The sequence below is a fragment of the Lutra lutra genome, chromosome 4 (assembly GCF_902655055.1).
Source record: "Lutra lutra chromosome 4, mLutLut1.2, whole genome shotgun sequence".
Classification (NCBI taxonomy): Eukaryota; Metazoa; Chordata; class Mammalia; order Carnivora; family Mustelidae; genus Lutra; species Lutra lutra.
The window spans coordinates 109,224,411-109,245,927 of NC_062281.1; the positions used below are offsets into that span (position 1 = coordinate 109,224,411).

The 21,517-nt window shown below is 33.6% G+C and overlaps 1 protein-coding gene across 3 annotated transcripts in view; it reads left to right on the forward strand.

The window, feature by feature from the left end:
- COL11A1 (collagen type XI alpha 1 chain) overlaps nucleotides 1-21,517 on the forward strand; it is a 208,297-nt gene that overhangs the window by 165,814 nt on the left and 20,966 nt on the right. For all 3 annotated transcript variants that reach the window (XM_047727896.1, XM_047727894.1, XM_047727895.1), the window contains 11 exons: nucleotides 4,577-4,630; nucleotides 6,268-6,321; nucleotides 7,332-7,385; nucleotides 11,032-11,085; nucleotides 11,682-11,789; nucleotides 12,079-12,132; nucleotides 12,750-12,803; nucleotides 13,819-13,872; nucleotides 20,255-20,308; nucleotides 20,430-20,537; nucleotides 20,997-21,050. In XM_047727896.1, the coding sequence (XP_047583852.1) occupies nucleotides 4,577-4,630; nucleotides 6,268-6,321; nucleotides 7,332-7,385; nucleotides 11,032-11,085; nucleotides 11,682-11,789; nucleotides 12,079-12,132; nucleotides 12,750-12,803; nucleotides 13,819-13,872; nucleotides 20,255-20,308; nucleotides 20,430-20,537; nucleotides 20,997-21,050 (702 nt within the window). The remainder of the gene's footprint in view (nucleotides 1-4,576; nucleotides 4,631-6,267; nucleotides 6,322-7,331; nucleotides 7,386-11,031; nucleotides 11,086-11,681; nucleotides 11,790-12,078; nucleotides 12,133-12,749; nucleotides 12,804-13,818; nucleotides 13,873-20,254; nucleotides 20,309-20,429; nucleotides 20,538-20,996; nucleotides 21,051-21,517) is intronic.

Below are 21,517 nucleotides of genomic sequence, written 5' to 3' on the forward strand. Positions count from 1 at the left end.
AGTGGGCAACCCCTATTCTCAGTTGTTTTTCCACTCTTCCACGTGATGTTCACTGCTTCCTAAAAACGTTGGAAACACCTGGCTTTCTTCTTTCTATACCTACCTGGTGATCCTCTGGAAGATTACAAAATTTTGTTTTAAGTGGTACCATATGGATATGAGTGATGCCACATTAGCAATTTTAGAAATGATTAAATTAAACCATCTACTTCACTGTCCTTAACCATTTGTGAAATTGTAGAAGAGCAAATAAATGTTGAATTTATATAAATTTAAATTTAAATATAAATTTAATTTTTATCTCTATTTTCATAAGTCACAGGATACTGTTTTTAATATTAAATAGCTTATTATATATGTAATATACAGATTATACTGTAATATAATTATATTATCATAGTTACTATTAATCATAGTTATTATCATAGTTACTAGTTATATATTATCATATCATAGTTACTAATTATAATTATCATAGTTACATAGTTACTATTGTTATTACACTTAAAGGATGTTTCCCAGTGAACGTGATATTGTAATTTTCTGCTTTTATTTTAATGCCAAAGTAATTCTTTTTAGACTTGGGAAATGCAAAAACTTTGTGTTCATATTTGTGTTTACTTCTTTTATATTTATTAGACAAAAATAAATGAGCAATCATGAGTATAAAATATCAACATATGTGAGAAACACACATATTTGAAAACAACAACAAGGCATTCAAAATCAGATTACCAGTGGATATATTACCATTCATTTTCTGCTTTCTCATTTAACTGATTACTCTGATTCTATAAGGTTGTAATTTAGGGGTTTAGTTCTCATGATTAAAGAAGATGCCTTGTAGCTTATATTTATAAAATATTAAATGAAAAATTACCTTCATTTCCACAATGTAAGAAATGTGCTCTTTGATGAGGGCGACTCAAGAAATTAGTTCACTACAAAATTGATTATATTTTCCCACAGCTACCTCTTTAAATCAGGAATCTGAAAAGATGCTAATGTAATTAACATGCTCACAATTGCATCTGCATCCTTTAATTGAGTCTTCATGGCAGAATAGATATTAGCAATTATAATACATAAATAATAATAATCTAATATTCTGGGTAAGTGACTTGATTTTTCAATTTAATGTTTATAATTTATCTCCATATGAAGGAGACATATAGAACGCTAGTTTTTGGCTTAAATTCATTTTTTTTTAGTTTATCACTTAAGTGGCAAATGATTTTAAATTGACAGACCTTTAAGAGAATATCTCCATGCATAAATTATTCCTTAGGAGAAAGTTGGGGCTTATGAAAACTGATTAACACTGTAGTGCCATTTAGCGCATTTAGTTTCCAGCAACAAAAGAATTTGACTCATTATGTCTCTATTAATTTTAATGATAAGAACATTCTGTCTTAATCAGCTTGAACTATAACCAGACTTCATCAGAAAGAAAGAAATATTTCAGTGTTTTTCTATTGAGAGGTCTCAATATTGAGAGGTCTCTATTGAGCTAATATCGGGAATACTCATAAGGGAACTCCTGGGTGGCTCAGTGGGTTAAGCGGCTGCCTTTGGCTCAGGTCATGATCCTGGGGTTCTGGGATTGAGTCCTAAATCCAGTTCCCTGCTCAGGGGGGAGCCTGCTTCTCCCTCTCCCTCTGCCTGCCGCTCTGCCTATTTGTGCTCTCTCTCTGTCAAATAAATAAATAAAATCTTAAAAAAAAAACTTATAAACACTTAGAATTTACAAACTTTATAAGAACTTAAACATATGTGTAAGTTGTAATGCATGATACTTAAGAAAATGGATTTAAAATGAAATATTAAATGTTAAAATCTACCTGCCTATTCAATAATTTAAGTTTGTGTGCTCTATTAATGAATTATAATTTCTGAGGTTGTGCATCTTGGAATCTGAAATTTTAGTCATCTTTCCCAGATAGTCTTTAGGCAGGATAAAATCTAAACTACTGCCTGGCTGTGTCCTCCCAGGGACTTCTCTAGTGACTCTAGAAGCTGCTATTCGATTTGGGAAGTACATACAACTGAGTCTTTTCCTAGACATCCCAGTGACATGTGAGAAAAAAGAAATGATATACTGGTGTATGTTGTCTATTACAAAACAGTTATTAAGATTTTGTCATAAAAATAAATATATGCCACATTAAAAAAAAATGTTTACAAGTATACTCAGTAAAGTATCCTCTCTGAGAGGGCACCCAAACTGAGAGTCATGTGAAATTAGTAGGTCATAAAAACAATTTAGTGGGTTATTACCAGGGTTTAAAAAAATGAAATATACCAGGATAAGGTAAAACAAAATAAAAATATCAAAGATCATCATCTGTGCATTAAAGGTATTATTTTTTGAAACTCATCTTTCAGCCATTTTGCATGGGCACAGTTAGGGGATAATAGGTGAAATGTATTTATTACTGTGGGTCATGGTCAAATAATTTGCAGCCATTGCAGTGTAGTGCCACATCAATAATTTTACTAAAATACCAGCACAGATTTAGAGCTTTTGTTCTGTGTATTTTTATTTCTTAGACAGATTATATCTGAAATACTATTGCACAAATATTAAAAATAAAATACATGTAGAGTGTATAAGGTATAAATAAATAATGGTATAATACTAAAACATTAAAAAAATTAAAACAACGGGACGCCTGGGTGGCTCAGTTGGTTAAGCAGCTGCCTTCGGCTCAGGTCATGATCCCAGCGTCCTGGGATCGAGTCCCGCATCGGGCTCCTTGCTCAGCAGGAGCCTGCTTCTCCCTCTGCCTCTGCCTGCCATTCTGTCTGCCTGTGCTCGCTCTCTCTCCCTCTCTCTCTGACAAATAAAAAAAAAAAAAAATTAAAACAAACCATAATCTTACCATATTAAAAACTGTTGCCACTTTCACTATTTCTGTCCAATAATTACCTTACCTATTTTAAACACGTATTTCACAGATAAATTTGTACTATGCATATTTACTTAAATTTGTAATTTATTAGTCATTTATATATGCTTAGTATTTAGAGTATTAGTATCTTATTAATAGTCCTAGAATATTCCTTTAACTTGGGTGCCTGGGTGGCTCAGTTGGTTAAGTGACTGCCTTTGGCTTAGGTCATGATCCTGGAGTCCTGGGATGGAGTCCTGCATCAGGCTCCCTGCTCGGGAGGGAGTCTGCTTCTCTCTCTGACCTTCCCCCTTTTCATGCTCTCTCTCTTTCTCTTGTATTCTCTCTCTCTCTCTCAAATAAATCAAATCTTAAAAAAAATATATTCCTTTAGCTTATGTAACCAAATAGATTTAGCTGTGTTTTCTATGATTAAACTTTTGGAATAATCGAGAATTTTAATTGTCATAGCTCCTGTTGTAATACACACTTTATTGCATATAGTTTTTCCTGTTGATTTACTTTCTTAGAATTCATTCATTCATCATTTATTAAACATTTTATTGAAATCCTAGTTTTTGCCTTATCCTCAGCTAATTGCTAGAGATAAAATTGACACCTACCCCAAAGTAGCTTATGATTTAAGTACATAAATAAGTGACCTTATTGTGTTTTTAGGTATACAATTCAAATATGTGCAAAGTATTGTTGAGATATGAAAGAGGAAATATAAACAATTCTGCATGAAAGAACTAATTAAGAAGACCAAGATGAAGTAAAATAATTTTTCCATAAAGACATAGATGAATTTTGAGTGTCACCTGCTCTGTGAGTTTGTTCTGTAACACAGAACCCTTCCTAAAGTGATGACACTGCAACTAAATATAAAGGAAATGAATTTGAGAGAAAAAAGGAAATACAATACACTAGGTTTTATGACTTTGTAGATTTCTAGAACTAGAAGTCAAAGTAACAGATTAAAAATTCAGAAGGCATTTGTAGCCCCGGAAATGTATTGGAATAACCCTGGAATATTTATTTTCTTTTTTAAAAAAAGATTTATTTATTTATTAGAGAGAGAGAGAGAGGGCATAAGAGCAGGGGGAGGGGCAGAGGGAGAATGAGAAGCAGACTCCTGGCTAAGCAGGGAGCCTGTGGGGCTGGATCCTAGCACCCCGTGATCATGACCTGAGTGGAAATCAAGTCAGCTGCCCAACTGACTACACCACCCAGGTGCCCCTGGAATATTTATTTTCAAAAGAGTTTTGCCAAATTGCTATATAACTATAAAAACCTCACTTGGATAGGGTGTTCTAAAATAATCTGGGATAAGATTTTTCAGAAAATCCTTACAATGGCAGTCTCATACACTATTCATAAAAGATGGAGCAAATGATTAAGTGTCCAAAAATTATCAGATTAAATTATGTATTTAGTTCTTTTAACTAAAATCAAACAGCATAACATACAAAGCATAAATTTTCTTTGTAAATATAGGTATAAGATTTTATTAAATGTAGTTAGTACTTGCATTGTAAGATTTTAACAGATGACAGTTTCTGAATGTTAATTTCATGTTTTTATTTGGCTTAATATCTAATTTTGGTTTTATACTAGAAATTGGCCAAAAGTTTCTTTTTAAATACATGCGTGACTTTTACTGTCTTCTTATCATTTTTTATTAGGGTCTGCCAGGCCCACCTGGTGAAAAAGGGGAAAATGGGGATGTTGGTCCCATGGTAAGTTTATATCTTTTAGGATATTATGGATATTGTGAATTTTCACAAATTCACAATATTTCACAAGAATATTTCATATTCTTGACTGATATCTTTCTTCAGGTTTAGTAAGATGAGCAAAGTAATCCTAAAGGCCATGACTTTTCATTGATGCCTTCTCCTTTCCCTGCCCAACCTGTATCTGTGACCATTGGAGTCTCTCTCAGCAAACATCTCTCTACTGTTCTCTTTCTCACTTTGGAGTATGTTATTTGCATACATGGCATTACTGGTTGATATGTTGTTATCCATATTTTTATTTCTAAGTGTATATATTATTGACATGTAGATAGACTGCCAAACTTCAGTTATTTATTAGTTTTTAGCTCCAGACTTTGAAGTGGACCAGGTAAAGAGTAGATAATAGTCACCCATGATTTGGATAATTAGCAAATGTTAACATTAACATGGTATTAAATTTTAGTTGTTCCTTGTAGCAAATTCTTAGTTTAATAAGGAATTCTATCTGAATTAGAATGTTACAACCAAATAATATGCACTTACTGATTCTGGCTTTCTGCTCTAAGTATAAATCTAAGACTTCACTGAAACTTTGAAATATATATATGTATATTTGTTTATTGAGCCTTACCTTGGATAAGGAAACAATTATCTAAGGTAATTGAAATTTATAATGAAGTGTAATGAATATATTTCCTAATCGTTCCTTCCTTTCAATAAACATTGCCCCCAATTCTTATTTCCTTCAGAATATATATTTTGATATTTTTGCACTTGCATTTTAGATTTTGCTTTCTTCAAATAAGGAATCATTCTTTTTATCACATTAAACTAAAAAGCAGGGAACATAATAAATAATGCTGACTCAAAGAACTGACTAATTCTCTAAGCAGCATCAGGTACACTGAGAGCTCCTTTCTAGATATGATTGCTAAGGTTCCTTGAGTTATTAATACATTTCTCTCTGACAAATTAGTAATAGCTAATATTAAGGAAGTTTTTAGCAATGACATTAGAACAAGCTGTGACCTTTAGAAATAATTCTAATGCCCTGGTATTCACTATAGACTAATTTAATCACAACCTTGAGGTAATGTGTTCTGACCATCAGTATTTTATAAAAAGTACCTGGAGGTAATTTTAATGCACAACCAGGGAGAAGAACATTTGTTTTAGGAAGACAACTAAATAGTTAATCTTATTTCAATTCTATCATGTAGAACATAAAAGTTGACACACACACAAAAAGAATATAAAGATAAAAAATACTTTTATAGAATTAATAAATTCTAAATCTACTCAAGCACCATTTCTTATTCCGACTTTGTGTTCCTTTTTTAATCTAACATTCTTGCATATTCTAGTATAACATTTCTGTTGTATTATGAATTCATTGTACTAGACAGTAGTAATAGCCTAATTTTCTAATTTTTAATCAAATTGTTTGCCTGCAGTCCTAATTTCTCCATAGCTATGTATAGAGAATCATTTGCTAACATGATGTTGTATCCAAAATCAAAGCACTGATTATGATTTTATAGCACGAAACTTCTTTTAGTTTTCTTGATCTCAAAATGAAAATACCAGAAATGCAGTTGTGTTTGGGCCTCATAAACCTTAATATTCATCTCTTACAGGGTCCACCTGGTCCTCCAGGCCCAAGAGGCCCTCAAGGTCCCAATGGCGCTGATGTAAGAACTGTGAAATATATGTTAATCATTGTGAAGTTATTTAAGTGTCAGTATCATGTAATGGCAGATGGTATCTAAAACACAATGGGTATGATTGCACTATTGTTAAATGTGTAAATGGACAAGAGCTCAAAAATAATCTACTCACTACATTTCATTTCATAGGGAAATAAACAGGTTTTATTGGGAACTGGTCACCACAAATATTAAAGAAGTTCAAAGTTCACATTTGATATGTTATGTTAGAGAATTATGTGCATGATAATATGTGCACCTTTTACCATGTAAGATGTTTCCTCTCAATTACACAAAGACAGTCTCCTCCATGCTTAGTAATTGACCCACTGTTCCAATATTACAGGTTTTGAAATGCAATGCCATATTTATTTTACTGTTACCATTAACAGATGTATAAAATTTGATCTTATCTCTCTTCTGATTTCACCTTTTCACAATGAAAAAGTATTTTATTCTTATTTTTGGTTGTTTTTCTGTTATGCCTGCTTTTAATTTGGTCAGGCCAGAACTGGGTAAAATAGACTAGGAGCAGATGTACTAAGAGTTTTTGAGTTGTAATTCCCCTTAATTAATATAAAGGCTAAGAGATGGTTCATACTGTTTTTGCATAGATTACATAATTCTTAACCAGAGTCATACTTTGATGTACTCCAAAAATCTATAAAATTATCCTTTATTCTGGCCTATTTGATGGGCAAAGAGATTGAAATTATGTTCCGAGTATCAACTAGCATGACTAGAGTTGGAAAATCTTCTGTCATATCTTCAAAGTTCTGGTGAATTTGAAAATCAATTTAATATAATTAAATTATTTGCTGTCCAGTAAATCTGGCAGCCCAATAAAAGGCATCATTTTGTCCCATCCCTCAATGACTTGGAATATTCTTGCCTATATTCCTCCTTCTTTGAGAACTACTAGATACATATTTATGAATTTGTTATTTTTATTGTAAGAATAAGGATAACTATATATTCCTTTTCCTACATTGCAGGGACCACAAGGACCCCCAGGATCCATTGGTTCAGTTGGTGGTGTTGGAGAAAAGGTGAAGAATGGGGGTACCTGGGTGGCTCAGTAGGTTAAGCATCTGCCTTTAGCTCAGATCATGATCTCAGGGTCTGGATCCAGCTCTGTTCAATCCGTTGGCGGGGGGTGTGGTACCTGCCCAGCAGGGAGTCTGCCTCTCTCAAGCTCTCACTCTCCCCCACTCTGTCCCTCCGCACTGCTTGTTTCCGCTCTCTCTATCCCTCTCTCAAATAAATAAATAAATAAATAAATAAACAAATAAATAAATTTTTTTTAAAAGGTGAGGAATGTAGTGATGTACCAGTTTGACACTCAAGAATTGAGGACTTTGATGATATTGGCTGATACTTTAAGTGCTTCTAACAGTTCTGTCTTTCTAAGTATTTTACATATAGTTATATGAATTGCAGCCCATCTATTTTAGTAGTTAAATAATTAGTGGTAATATGATTTTGAGATACTATGTTTTTTATTGCTATGTATTGTGATGAGTAGTAGACATAGGTTATTTCCTTTAATCAACACAGTCACCTCTGATGATGGTATTATTATTATCCACATTTTTAAGCTGAAACAACTGAAGTTTAAAGAATTTCAATAATTTCATCAAAGTTTTGTCATTAGAAACTAAATCAGGACCTATTCCCATGTATGTCTGACTAGACTAAGTGTCTCTAATAACACTCATTCCTGAAAAAGAAGAGATTGGTTGATGTAACTGACTTAAACAGGAAAAAGGAATCCTTCAAATTACAAAAGAATTAATCTTTCATTTTGTCATATTTGGAGTTACATTTTCATTACTAATAATATGACCCATCTTTGGCACTTTTCAAAATACTTGCCATGTGCCATAATATCTGGGCTCAGAATAGCTTTGTTTTCTCATGAAAGTGATTTCACTTAAAACATCTTTTTTTGGTGAAAATGTCAAAATGATTCTCTAAATTCTTATTTATGCCTTCATGCTCATTTCTTAATAGAATTTTTAAGAAAATTAACATTGGTATTTGCTTTATTTAAAAAAATAAGTTATGGGGCGCCTGGGTGGCTCAGTGGGTTAAGCCGCTGCCTTCGGCTCAGGTCATGATCCCAGAGTCCTGGAATCGAGCCCCACATTGGGCTCTCTGATCAGCAGGGAGCCTGCTTCCTCCTCTCTCTCTGCCTGCCTCTCTGCCTACTTGTGATTTCTCTCTGTCAAATAAATAAATAAAATCTTAAAAAAAAATAAGTTATTTGCCAGTTTTGAGGGATAAGAATTAAATTTCGTACCATAAAATATTATATAGTGAAAAAATATAGGTTTTTTAGTTATTAATTAAATGATATAAGAATGATTCTGTTGTTTAGTCTCAAAGATTGTTGACATATCATATATTGCATTTAATTTATTTTAAGTAGAAGATTTAACCCTCAGAAAAAAGAAATGTGGGAGGATTAGAATATAGTATTTTGATGTGTATATCTGCTGAACACATTCTGCCATTTTTATTATTATTAATTCTATATGGTCAACCATGTAAAGAGTTTCTTCCTTACTAAATTAGAAGCATTTTAAAATTATCTAATTCTTACTGCATAAAGTCAAGAATTTTTTACTGACTTTTTGTTTATATTTTTAAATTTAATGTTTTGTGTTGAAAATGTGCAAGTGAGTTGGGGTGGAATTTAAAGAACATTTTTCATTGAGTACAGTTGTCATAGGAAGAATAGCAGTAGAGATAACGGGTCTCTGACGGCAAAACTGTAGGAGACACATGAAGACAGACTCTCAACTTCCCTCTTTCTTCCCTTGGTGTCATCCCCTTTTGGTTGTAATGTTGACTAGATAGTTGTGAGAACTAGTCTCTAGTTTTAGTTTTGTCCACCTAGAAAATTCTGAAATAATTCTTAATATATAAATTCTAAGTTTAAAAGCCTTTTCAGCTTATCTGATGGCTTCCTAAAGCTTGCGGGTTCAGTAGGAACAAGTTTAAGTACTTCAGTTACTGCTGTGGTTTCTTCTTGTGTTATTCTTGAAGATAAACATAGATGCCAGAGGTTTGGAGTTTGGGAAGCTCTTCTTCCATATTGTTTTCATTTGTTTAAAGGCTATCTGGTAACACGGCTAACTTTGAGTCTTAAGAGAATACAGTATTGTTAACTATATTCACATTGCTGTATATTAGATCTTCAGATCTTATTAATCTTTTCTCTCTGAAATTGTGCAACCTAAGATGAACATTTCCCCATGTCCCCCACACCTCAGCCCCTGGTGACCAGCATTCTGTCATCTGCTTATATGAGTTGGGCTATTTTAAATTCCACATATAAGTGAGATCATGCAGTATATTGTGTATATTTAAATAAAAACATTTAAATTGGACATTTTATAGTTGATTTGAATAGCAAAGTGCTTTAGTCTTATTTCAGAGATATGAATAATAGGTCATAAAAATATTATATATTACTCCATCAATTGAGATAGATGGCTGATTTGTTGCTTTGTAAATAATGTAAATGTAATATTTTATTTGTAAGGTTTATCTAAAATAACAGGTAGTATTTGCTACTCATCTTGAGAGAGAAAATAATTTACACACAATACTACTACTAATAAATTCCTACAAAATACGTGATATCTTCCATCATTATTCAGATAATTCAAGAAGTCAAAATATGTGCATATTCTCAAAGAATCAGAAATTAGGTACACTGAATAACCTATCCCCTGGAGTTATGTTTATATTTAATATAATGCACTTCAAACCAATTTATGAGCAATGGGTTTATAGCAGTATTATTGGGAATAATAGAGTTAAAAATTAAAGGGAATTCAGACCTGCCATTTTTAAAAATATTTAAAACAATTTCCACTTCAGAATTTCTAATTCCACTGATTTTGTGTAGAAACATGGCACATGAATATACTGTATTATTTCACTTGGATGAGTACTTGAAAAAGTACTATGCTTTTCTCAGTAAGGTCAAGTCTGTTACATCAGTAACAGACTTTCATAACTAAAACCTACTAGTCTAGGAGGTTTATTTATTGTCTGCTGAACTAGAAAATAGCCATCCAGAGTTATACAGGAAGAACAAAGAAGCTAATGAATTTATAATACGCATATCCTCAAAAGGAGTAATTTTAATTAGTGTCTAAGTATCTTTATCTATCTTACAATACAGTATTTTTCTATGTTCTTAGATTTCTACTAAATAAATTTTATAGGATTATCAAAATACTACCACATGATTTGCTTAGTTGCTATTATAAAGGTAAAATGAACTAGTATTTTAATAAGAAATGAAAGTTCATTAATCAAACTAAGTTATAATATGAATACTGATACAACACAAATACAAAATTTGTTAGGAAACATGCAGGTGTCTGTTTTGTATGGCTTGGTGGTAGCTTGAGGTTAATGCTCTGTTAACAAACTGATAAGCATTGTAGCATTCAGTCTACCCAGTTGTGCCTCCTCACTGAAATACTGAGGTCAGTAATACGATAAACTCCTTCCTTTTAATAAAGTATTCTACTGCCTTTTAACCAATATAAGGTCTAGTTTAAAATGTCATGGTCATCATAGAAGGCAGTTTTACAATATGAAATTATCATTTCTGTGTTGTTGTTGTGTTTGTCATTTTTATGTTTTGAAGTTCATTTGCTTTCCTCTTTATAGGGTGAACCTGGAGAAGCAGGGAACCCAGGGCCTCCTGGGGAAGCAGGCACAGGCGTAAGTGCTAGCTTATTATCAATGTAGGGTGTTAACATATTAAACATGTAACTTAACTCCTAGCTGTAATTCAGTTATTTGCTTTTCCTTTTCCATTAAAAATAAACACAAATGCAGAACCTTTTTGTTTAATAAACAAAAAAATTGCATGTTTTGACTTACATGGAAATTGAAAAAAAGAGGACATTTGTTAGACATAAGTTAGAACATTAAAACTATAAGCTGTTTATACATTTTTGGTGGACCGTTCACAAAAGAAACAAACTGTGCTACATCAAAGAAACATGGATGAATTGTATTAGAATAGTATTCATTCTAATGTAGACTGGTTCAAACCTGGAGTGAATTTGGTCCCCGGACACATTTGGCAATGTCTGGAGACATTCTTGGACATCACACATGGTGGAATGTCACTCTTGATGTCACACACTGGGATCAAATTAGTGGAGACCAGGGATGCTGTTAAACGTCTTGCAAAGCACAGGGTGGCCCCTCCTCCGTCCCCACAGCAGAGTTGCCTGATCCAATATGATGAGGCTAAGAAATTCTGTTTTAAAGCTTATAAGATAATTATTCTTTTTCTGACTTGGTTGTAGGGCCCCAAAGGAGAAAGAGGAGAGAAAGGAGAAGCTGGCCCACCTGGTGCTGCTGGACCTCCTGGTGCTAAGGGACCACCAGGTGACGATGGCCCGAAGGGTAACCCGGTAAGTGAGCTTGGTCCCCCTTACAGTGGCATCTATGTCAAAGCCACGTAGGAGCTTTTATAGAAAGGTTAGAAACCATGAAACTCTGGCCCATATCTAGTGAAGCTGACTCTTCGTCATTTCATATATCCATTAGCATTGTCCATTAAATTTATTTTTAAAAATTTTTCTAGTGGAAGAAGGGAAATATTTGCATATGGTTTTGCCATGACTTAGCTCTTAAACATCGGAATATCATGACTTTATAAAAAATATTTTTATCTTCTTTCTTTTAAAAACATCATACTAGGGTCCTGTTGGTTTTCCTGGAGATCCTGGTCCTCCTGGGGAACCTGGCCCTGCAGTAAGTATTATGGGAAAAGAAAGGAATTATTTTGATATGGTGGTTCCAGTGTCTCTATTATGAATAATTAAAGAAAGTTCTTGATTACTTCAGTAGATCCCCCAAAAACAGAAAGGAAAAGAAAATGTAAACCACAGTCACAGCTACTATAATTAAATCCTTATACCTGAAGGCAATTAGACCTCTGTAGCATGATTATTTTCTTCATTTGCGTTAGTTTTCCAGACTTTGCTGGGTTGTACAAACTATCTGAATAGCAGCATTGCTATTATTGCAGTTTCTCCTATGCTGTAAATCCTGTCTCAAAGTGTGCCGTATTTGTTCATGGTGCAAGGATGCACTGGCCTTGTGTGCTAATTACATCCTCTTTCTTTTCTTATATTAACAGCATAATGTATTTTAAATTTAATGTGGTGGCAGTTTCACAAATCTTTATCGAAAGAGTGAGAGATACCACAATCCTTAAAATATAACTGAAAGATTTTAGTAATATTTCTATTTGTCCATTTCGTAATGATTTATCTCAAGGAGTCAGAGATTATATCATACCTTTTGTTTTAATAAAAGTGAACTCACAGTGAGAAATATCTGGGATCACTTTCTATTGCCTGTGATAGGGTCAAGATGGCGTTGGTGGTGACAAGGGTGAAGATGGAGATCCTGGTCAACCGGTAAGTAAGCACACTATTTTTATTAGATCTTTACATAGTCTCAAGACATTTTAAAAAAACAATTAGCCTTTCAAAAGCATAGCTATGTGGGTACACATTTTTCCGAAAGGATTATCAATTGTATGTGAATTTCAGTTCAAAGTCAAACTTAAATGGAGTTTCTTACTTGATGTGATTTAAGAAATGTAAGTATCCTTCATAATAAAAAATGTGGTAATACCATAGCAATGATTTTGTCATACTATGTCAAATACAGCTATCTATTTGTATTAAATAAAAAGTTATTTTAAAAACACAAATAAGCCTGAAATGAAGACAGCTATGTTATCTGCCTATCCTTAGCATGATTGTATTGCAATTACTAATCTAAATGAATTCAACATTGTATTGGACTATTACTATTTTTTTTTTAATTTGAGAATGGCTCAGTAGGGGCTTTGGCCACTTACAGTAATTTAGAGAGAGGTAAAGGAAAGCACTAAGTTAAGTAAGAACCAAGCAAATCTCACCCCTAACACAACTGTGTCTCTAGAGCTGTCTCTACTGGGTATTTGTAGGCTTCTTCTGTGTAGATAGGACTTACCTGTTCTGATGTGCGAAGTACTCCTTGGCATAGAAATGCTAGTTCCGCACAAGAAGAAATTGAGAGGTAACAGTTTTATGGTTTTGTAAATGTATGTAATATGAGTAAAGTTATTAATCATACGGTTCTCTTCATTAGTATGTCTACTGAATGTTTGTCAGATAGAAGTTAGGGCTTTTTAAAGGAACGATTTGAAGAAGGAGTTTGATTCCCTTTCTTCCAGCTGTAGAAAAGTTTTCCATCTGAATTTACTAGCTCTAATAATAGATATCAAGAGAAAGCCTAGGTACCTGAAGCAGAGATGAGATTATCCAGGGAAGGTAGATGTGGGGAGATGAAGAAAGAAGTTTGGTTTCAGTCCAAATGTAGAAAAATGTTGTGAGCCGTAAAATGATGCTTAATTGTTTAAAAGGTATTTTTCACATTTTATAGGGTCCTCCTGGCCCATCTGGTGAGGCTGGCCCACCAGGTCCTCCTGGAAAAAGAGTAAGTTTTAAAAATTCTTTATTTAAAACACCCACTCATTATCGACCGTGTATATAAACTTACATAGTATTCTTAAGCTGTAGGCAGCATATTACAATGCTGCTGAAAGATGTAAGTCATGGAGAACAGGGTAATTTTTTACATTTGTCAAAATCCTTATTAAAATAGAATACACTTCAACAGATTTAATCTGTCACAATGAGAAGTAGTTTCCTGCTTCTCTGTGCTAAGGTCTCCCCTCCGTACAAACGGAGGCTGTTACAAAAGATGGATGGAACCCTGAACTTCAACTCTTGGGGCAGTAGAGGGAGATGGAATGCCAAAGCCTAGTACTAGCTAAAAACATGGTAAAAACCTGAATGCAGGTATCAACAGAGAGAGCTCAGGAATCAGTCCGCAGGTACTGTTAGCTTGCTTTACCTTATCAAGCTTCTCTGATTTGGGAACATGGTCGGATTTTAACAAAAGATGACAGGAAAATGGAAATAAAGAGATCTTGTTAAAAATACTGCCTCCAGTAGATCCTAGGAGATTCACTTGAACTGTCTTTTTCTTATGATTGTACTATTTTCATAATAAAACCATGTCTGTTGACCTGCTTCTTCTAGCATTTATATCAACATACATTGTTCCCTGCATCACCTTTAGTCTATTTTCTGACTTCTCTGCAAACAAAATACATTTCTTAGGTTCATCCCCCTTTCGGTAATTAATGCAAGGGCACAGAGACCAGGGATCACTGTTGTTTTCTAATGGTAGCTTTGTTTTAGGAAGATTTTCATACTACACATCCTCATTTACATATTGTACTAACAGATTTTAATTTTGTCCCTCAGCAATATGAATTCGAGTCAATATTTACAAACATTTGTCTTTGCCAGAAATGAATTTAGTCTATATTAAACATCTTCTCTGAATATGATTTTCTCTTCACTGACCAAATGGTTTTTTTGCCTTCCTCCTTCCCCCTTCTTATATTCTAACAACATCCTAGATAAGATGCTTATTATTTTGTTTTGCTTTTATTGTTGTTATTGTTGTTCTTGGCAGCCCCAAAGCATGGTCGTGGTAGAAAAAAAATGTATTACAAAACAACCATTGGGCTGTTATTCTTAGAAAGTAATTACAAAGTGTAACATGATTTTTGAGATCTCTTGCCTATTTTTGCCTGCAGTCTGAATGCCATTAAAACTTTCTAGATGGAGGAGTAAATGATAATAAACCTTCCTAATAGAATATTGATCAGAGTGTTGCAAGTGGCAGTGATACTGAGAAACAAGATTCTAACTGTTATTGAACAAGTAGGAAAATTAAGTTGTCATTTGTAGTACATGTACATTCTGTCATGTATTTGTAATACGGGAGAATAAATGTACATTTCCTTAAGGCACTGGAAGATTGTACAGTTTGTGTCAATAAACCATGGAATTTTAATCTCAAACTATCATTATAGCTATTTGAAACCAAGAGTTAGTTCCATGCTCTTTTATTGAAAAAACTCCAAGAGGTCACTAAAATAATTCAAACATTACAAAATGCACAAAATTTACCTGTTAAATGGAATTTTATTTTTTTTAAAGATTTTATTTCTTTATTTGACAGACAGAGATCACAAGCAGGCAGAGAGGCAGGCAGAGAGTGGGGGGGGGGGATGCAGACTCCCTGCTGAGCAGAGATCCTGATGCGGGGCTCGATCCCAGGATCCTGGGATCATGACCTGAGCCGAAGGCAGAGGCTTTAACCCACTGAGCCACCCAGGCGTCCCTTAAATGGAATTTTAAAGACTCTAGCTCATATTGCCATAGGAAAGTTCACAATAAAAAATTAAAATAATTGAATTATTAATTGGTAGAAATACAGAGAAAGATATATATATATATATACATATATATATAATTTGTGTATACACACACATACACCCTGTATAAAGTATATATATTCTTATTATATATGTGCATATATTCTTATTATATATTCTTTCCATCCCTATGCTTTTATGCATGAATGTGGATGGTCAAAAGATAAAGTGTTAGAAGGAAACTTCCCTCCCATATTTACCCACACAAAGATTCAGATCAAAGATTAGATTCTTAGGAAAGCCTTCCCTACTGTCAAACTAGAACATTGTGCCTACTTTATACACCTGCTTCATCTTAGCGTATTTTGTAATGTACTATCTTTGTTAATTTTGATGTCTATCTTCATAACTAAACTTCATGAACTCTTTAGGATTTTGCAGGGGTTTTTCTGTTTTTGTTTTTTGTGTATTACCCACACACAGCACATTTCTGTCACATAACGACAATTTAAATATTTTTTACATGAATGGAAGAACAGATAAATTATAGATTAATATTATAAAATGTGACTAGTGGGGAGAGGCTTAAGCTGTGTATTTTATATAAAGTATATTTCTCATGGTGAAAAAATCCCGTGTAACAGTGTTTACTGGTAGAAAATTAACTGGAGTCTGTTTTATTGTCTCATGTTCTAGGAGGCATTTTCCAACAAGAACAGTCATTAGTTTATGAAATTACAGCCAGTAGTTTGCTAGATTAAGTCCTTGACCATCTGTTTATGCAAATACATGAGAAATAAATGACTAAGATGAGAATTTGTCTTTACGCATTATTAATTTTTTTCTATTCTAGAAAAAGTGTGTTTATCTGTTTTTATCCCTGTCTTTCTTAACAAAGAATCTGCGCCATCTGGAAAAACAAATATAAGAAACAGGGATGTCTGGATCGATCTGTCAGTATACCTGCCTTCAGCTCAGGGCATGATCCCAGGATCCTGAGATCGACTCCTGCATCCAAGTCCCGAATCAGGCTCCTTGCTTGGTGGGGAGACTGCTTCTCCCTCTGCCTGCCACTTCCCCTGGTTGTGCTCTCTCTCTCTCTCTGACAAATAAATAAAATCTTTAAAAAAAAAAAAAAGAGAGAGAGAAAGAAATAAATGAAAATGGGAAAAATGAGATAAAGAACAGAGAAAATCCATTTAATATGGATTTCCACCATGACAGATATCAGGCATTCGTTCAAAGAGTGAAGAAATTCTTTGGGATGGAGAAACTATTTGAATCGCAATTTTGTGTTTGTGTTGTAGTTCACTTGTGTTTAGATTCTCTAAGCTCTTCAGACTCAGATTTTCTTTTCTCTCTTGCAGTAAAAGCAATATTTTTGTTACATTTTTAGAGAGCTGATGACTTGCTTTTTTAAAGATCTAGATATTTATAAATCTTATATAATGTTGATGTGTGTAAATGAGATCCTTTGAGAAGACTGCATACCTGGATGCCACTAGTTTAAGGAAAAACCTTCATAGAATAAGGAAAATAATTTCTATTTCCAAAATCACAGTTGTTATGGTTGTTTAGGTTTGCATATGGTAATATTTTAAATATCACACCAAAATAATTTATGACAACATTTTAACACTAGGAGTTACTTGAAGCTGATGCTTGCTTACATGCAGAAATCCTCTTGCAAAAATAACATGAAATTAAAAAGAAGCACTTAGGGGTTTTTTTTTAATTTAATTAATTTATTTGAAAGAGAGAGACACAGATAGAGAAGGAACACAAACAGGGGGAGTGGGAGAGAGAGAAGCAGTTTCCTGCTGAGCAGGGAGCCCGATGTGGGGCTGGATTCCAGGACCCTGGGATCATGACCTGAGCTGAAGGCAGATGATTAATGACTGAGCCACCCAGGCAACCCTAGAAGAACTTAAGTTTTAAGAATATATTATTGTTAACATAATACTGCTTCAAGAGACTGTTTCAGAATTTGTACATTTCTTCTTTGGACTGAGGCATAATATGTGCCTGATCACGTATGGCGTTACAGTGACGATATTGAGAAAATAATGACCAATGTTGTATTCATTGATTCTTTCTGAGATAAATGAATTCACAGAATACTCTGATTTTGATGAAGTGCCTGATACTCATTTCAATCGTGGATTTAAAAGACCATTTGAAAGGCTAGCATGTGCTCACCATTAGCATATTAATATGGCTTCTGGAAGAGAGAAAGTCATCCTTCTACCTAACCTTATTTTCACCAATTAACACCATCTCCACTCTTCTCCCCAACCTCCAACCTCAATCTCGGTTGCTGATTTTGAGTACAATTCATTGCAAAAATTGAAGTAAATAGATAGAAAACAGGAGAGTCTGGGGGAAAATGAAATGTAATTTCTTAGAGATCATAGAGTTTCTCTTTCAGACTGTACATATGTTTGAATTTGTGCAGAAAATTTCAAAATTAGATTGAATCTTAATGCTTGTTAAGTAATGGTAAAAATTCAGTTGATTAGTGGACATGAAATATTTTATACTAAAATTGTAAATTTTATGTGTCTTAGAATAAATTATTGCAAATGTATTGGGGGTAGTTCTAGAGGTCAAAAGCATTGTATTGTGTTTTTATTGGGCTGTTAACCCAAGTGTCTGGCTTTTGTTGATTTGGAAGTTACTAAGAAATGGTGTGAGGAGGCAATGTAATTAATAGAAACAAAATTTAGATATAATGATAATTATAACATCTCCTATTTAGTTTGAAAACTTGATGATTTCTTTGATACCTTGAATGTTATGTTCGTATTATAAATGATTCTTTTCTCATTTTATTATAAGATTTAGAAATATGCTTTGTATTTCACAAATGACCATGTAAATGTAAGAAGGAAATATGAATATCAGATTTCAAAATATAATTTTATATTACAGGATCATGGTAAATCTATTTTTTAGCCAACTCACAATTTTCCAATTAAAACAAGTAGTTTCAAACATGGAATTTATATTTTTCAGGTATTATAATCAGCATGTATGGAAAAAGTAATTTGTTGACATGGTGTCTACAAATGTATTTTGAGAGTCTATTTTGTTTGATCTGAGTCTCAGGTTGCCAACATGGTGAAAAATATAGGTAAAATACTTTATTAAAAAAATTAATAATCTTAGTAACAAAAGTAACAATAGCCAATGTTTGCTCAGTGTGTTTTTATGTCCCAGGTGCTGTTATACGCCGTTTACATTTCTCAGCTCTCTGAGTTCTTATGATGACTCTGGGAAATAGTTCTTATTATTCGTGCCTTTTGCAGAGAAGTAAACTGAAGCTCTGACATGGTATATAACTTTCTAAAGATCACAGAACTAATTAGTGGCAGAGCCAGGATTTGAGGCCAGACAGTCTGGGTCCAGGCTTTATGCTCTTAAGCACCCGATTTCCGTATCTGTATTTGATACCGCTACACTGGAAAGCTTGAAAAATACTTTTACATGTGTTATCTCATTTAAATTAAACAACAATTCTGTAGCAAGAGGATTTTTTTTAAAGGATTTTATTTATTTATTTGACAGAAATCACAAGTAGAGGCAGACAGAGAGAGAGGGAGAAACAGGCTCCCCACTGAGCAGAGAGCCTGATGCCGGGGGGCTCGATCCCAGGACCCTGGGATCTTGACCTGAGTTGAAGGCAGCGGCTTAACCAACTGAGCCACCCAGGTGCCCCAAGCAAGAGGATTTTTATTGGTAATATTTTATGGATGAAAGAACGGAAATTCAGGAATACTAATAAATTGTTAAAAGTCACAAAGCTAACAAAAAAAGAACTATAGAAAGTTGGATTTGACAGCTTTCTTACAAAGATGCATATATAGTCGAGGAGTAATATTACAAATAGCTTTAAACAGATTAGTATTTAGCATCTCTCCATAGCAATCTATGCAGCTATGCAGAAGTCAGGCAAACACCAGAATATTCTCTTAAGCTGTTGGATGACATATGGAGTGTGAAGATTTTTTTTCTTCTGCTCTTGCTCTAATACTAGATTTTAAAAAGTGATAAGTATTTTTATGTCACCCATTTATGTGAATTGCATAGTTCTGGAAAACGAAAATAAAATTTCTGCCGACAGTCAAGATTTTAAAAGTGCACTGCCCTAGTCTGAACATGATCCTATAAGAATACATAACATATGATGTTCTAAGATTGAGAAAGGAGCCAATCTTAAAACACATTTAAGGATGGAAGGGAAATCTAATACATGCAACTAATTTTAAATTATACAACATAAAAAAATGGTACCTGAGTATTTAACACAGTAAGGGTGACTTAAAAATTTTCCTAAAAAAATTACTGTTTCTTTACATTGATATGATGTGATTATCTGTTAATCATTTATTTTTAATATTCTAACTGCAAGTTTTTATATAAAAGGGTTTTGACTTTTCTCCTTGTGTTTTAAACTAAATAGCTGTAGACAGCCACAATTTATTAGACTCTGTTACAGTTTAAACTGGAATATTTGTGAATAAGTCTTCAGTTATGTTAGTTTTATATGCATTATGTGTTTTAAGTGCAATTTTCTGTTTATAGGGTCCTCCCGGAGCTGCAGGTGCAGAGGGAAGACAAGGTGAAAAAGGTGCTAAGGTAAAATATATGTTTGAACATCTTATGGACACATTGAACAACATCTATTTCAGTACTTTTAATAACATAAAAAATATCTTTTCTCATTATCAACATGTTCACACATTTTATTTTCTAACAGGGAGAAGCAGGTGCGGAAGGTCCTCCTGGAAAAACTGGCCCAGTTGGCCCTCAGGGACCTGCTGGAAAACCCGGTCCAGAGGGTCTTCGGGGCATCCCTGGCCCAGTGGTGAGCATGTCTGCTAAAAGATGCCATTTTGAAAATATTTTATTTCCCCCCAAAAATGTTACGAATGAAAATGTGCATGTCAGCATCATTTCATAAGGTATTGTGTGGCTGTTTTATGGGAATTCAGTAAATATTATGCAGGAATTAAAGCCAGATACTTTTCATATACTTAAATATGTCATTTATTTAATAAGCACAAGGTGAAATTCCAACACAGAAAGGCAGAATAGAAACTGAACCCTAAGAATTCAAAGATGTACAGTATCTATACATACATCTGTATAGACATACACAATGTAAAAAGACTCAAAATTGCTCGTAACATTTGTAGATGTTCTGCATGTGATGGGAAGCATAAGTGATGTTTTTGCTTTCTCTCTTTTTGGATTTCCAAAACTGAAATTTAAAAAAATCTATGCTTTTGTTAGTTAAAAAAACAATTATTTTTATTTTCTATAGGGAGAACAAGGTCTCCCTGGAGCTGCGGGCCAAGATGGGCCTCCTGGTCCCATGGTAAGTATGATCTTTTGTTATTTAGAAAGGGAGAAATCCAGAAACAAAATTGTTTATAAGCTAGAATTTCTGAAGTTTTATATTATAAATTAGTTTATATTTTATACAATATTCAAGGAAGTGTACTACTTAGACTTAAAAAGGGGAAAGTAATCCTCAATGATAGATTATTTGGAAAATATGCCACTTGATCAGATCTTTCCTTTCTTATGTCCTTTGGATTAAAAAAAATATATTTCCACTCTGAATAAAATGCTACTAATGGTCCAGCCAGTTCTTTTCCAAATGTGGACAGTTCCCCCAAATGCATGCAATTACACTTAGTTTCCTGGCACTTCATTTAAAAGAATGACATTGGCACAGGCACAGAGTGATTCCTTCACCAAATAAATTGTTCTGAAACAGGCTGAAAGATAAAACATTAACCTCCATTAGTGAAGAAAGGCATAATTATTACAACTGAAGTT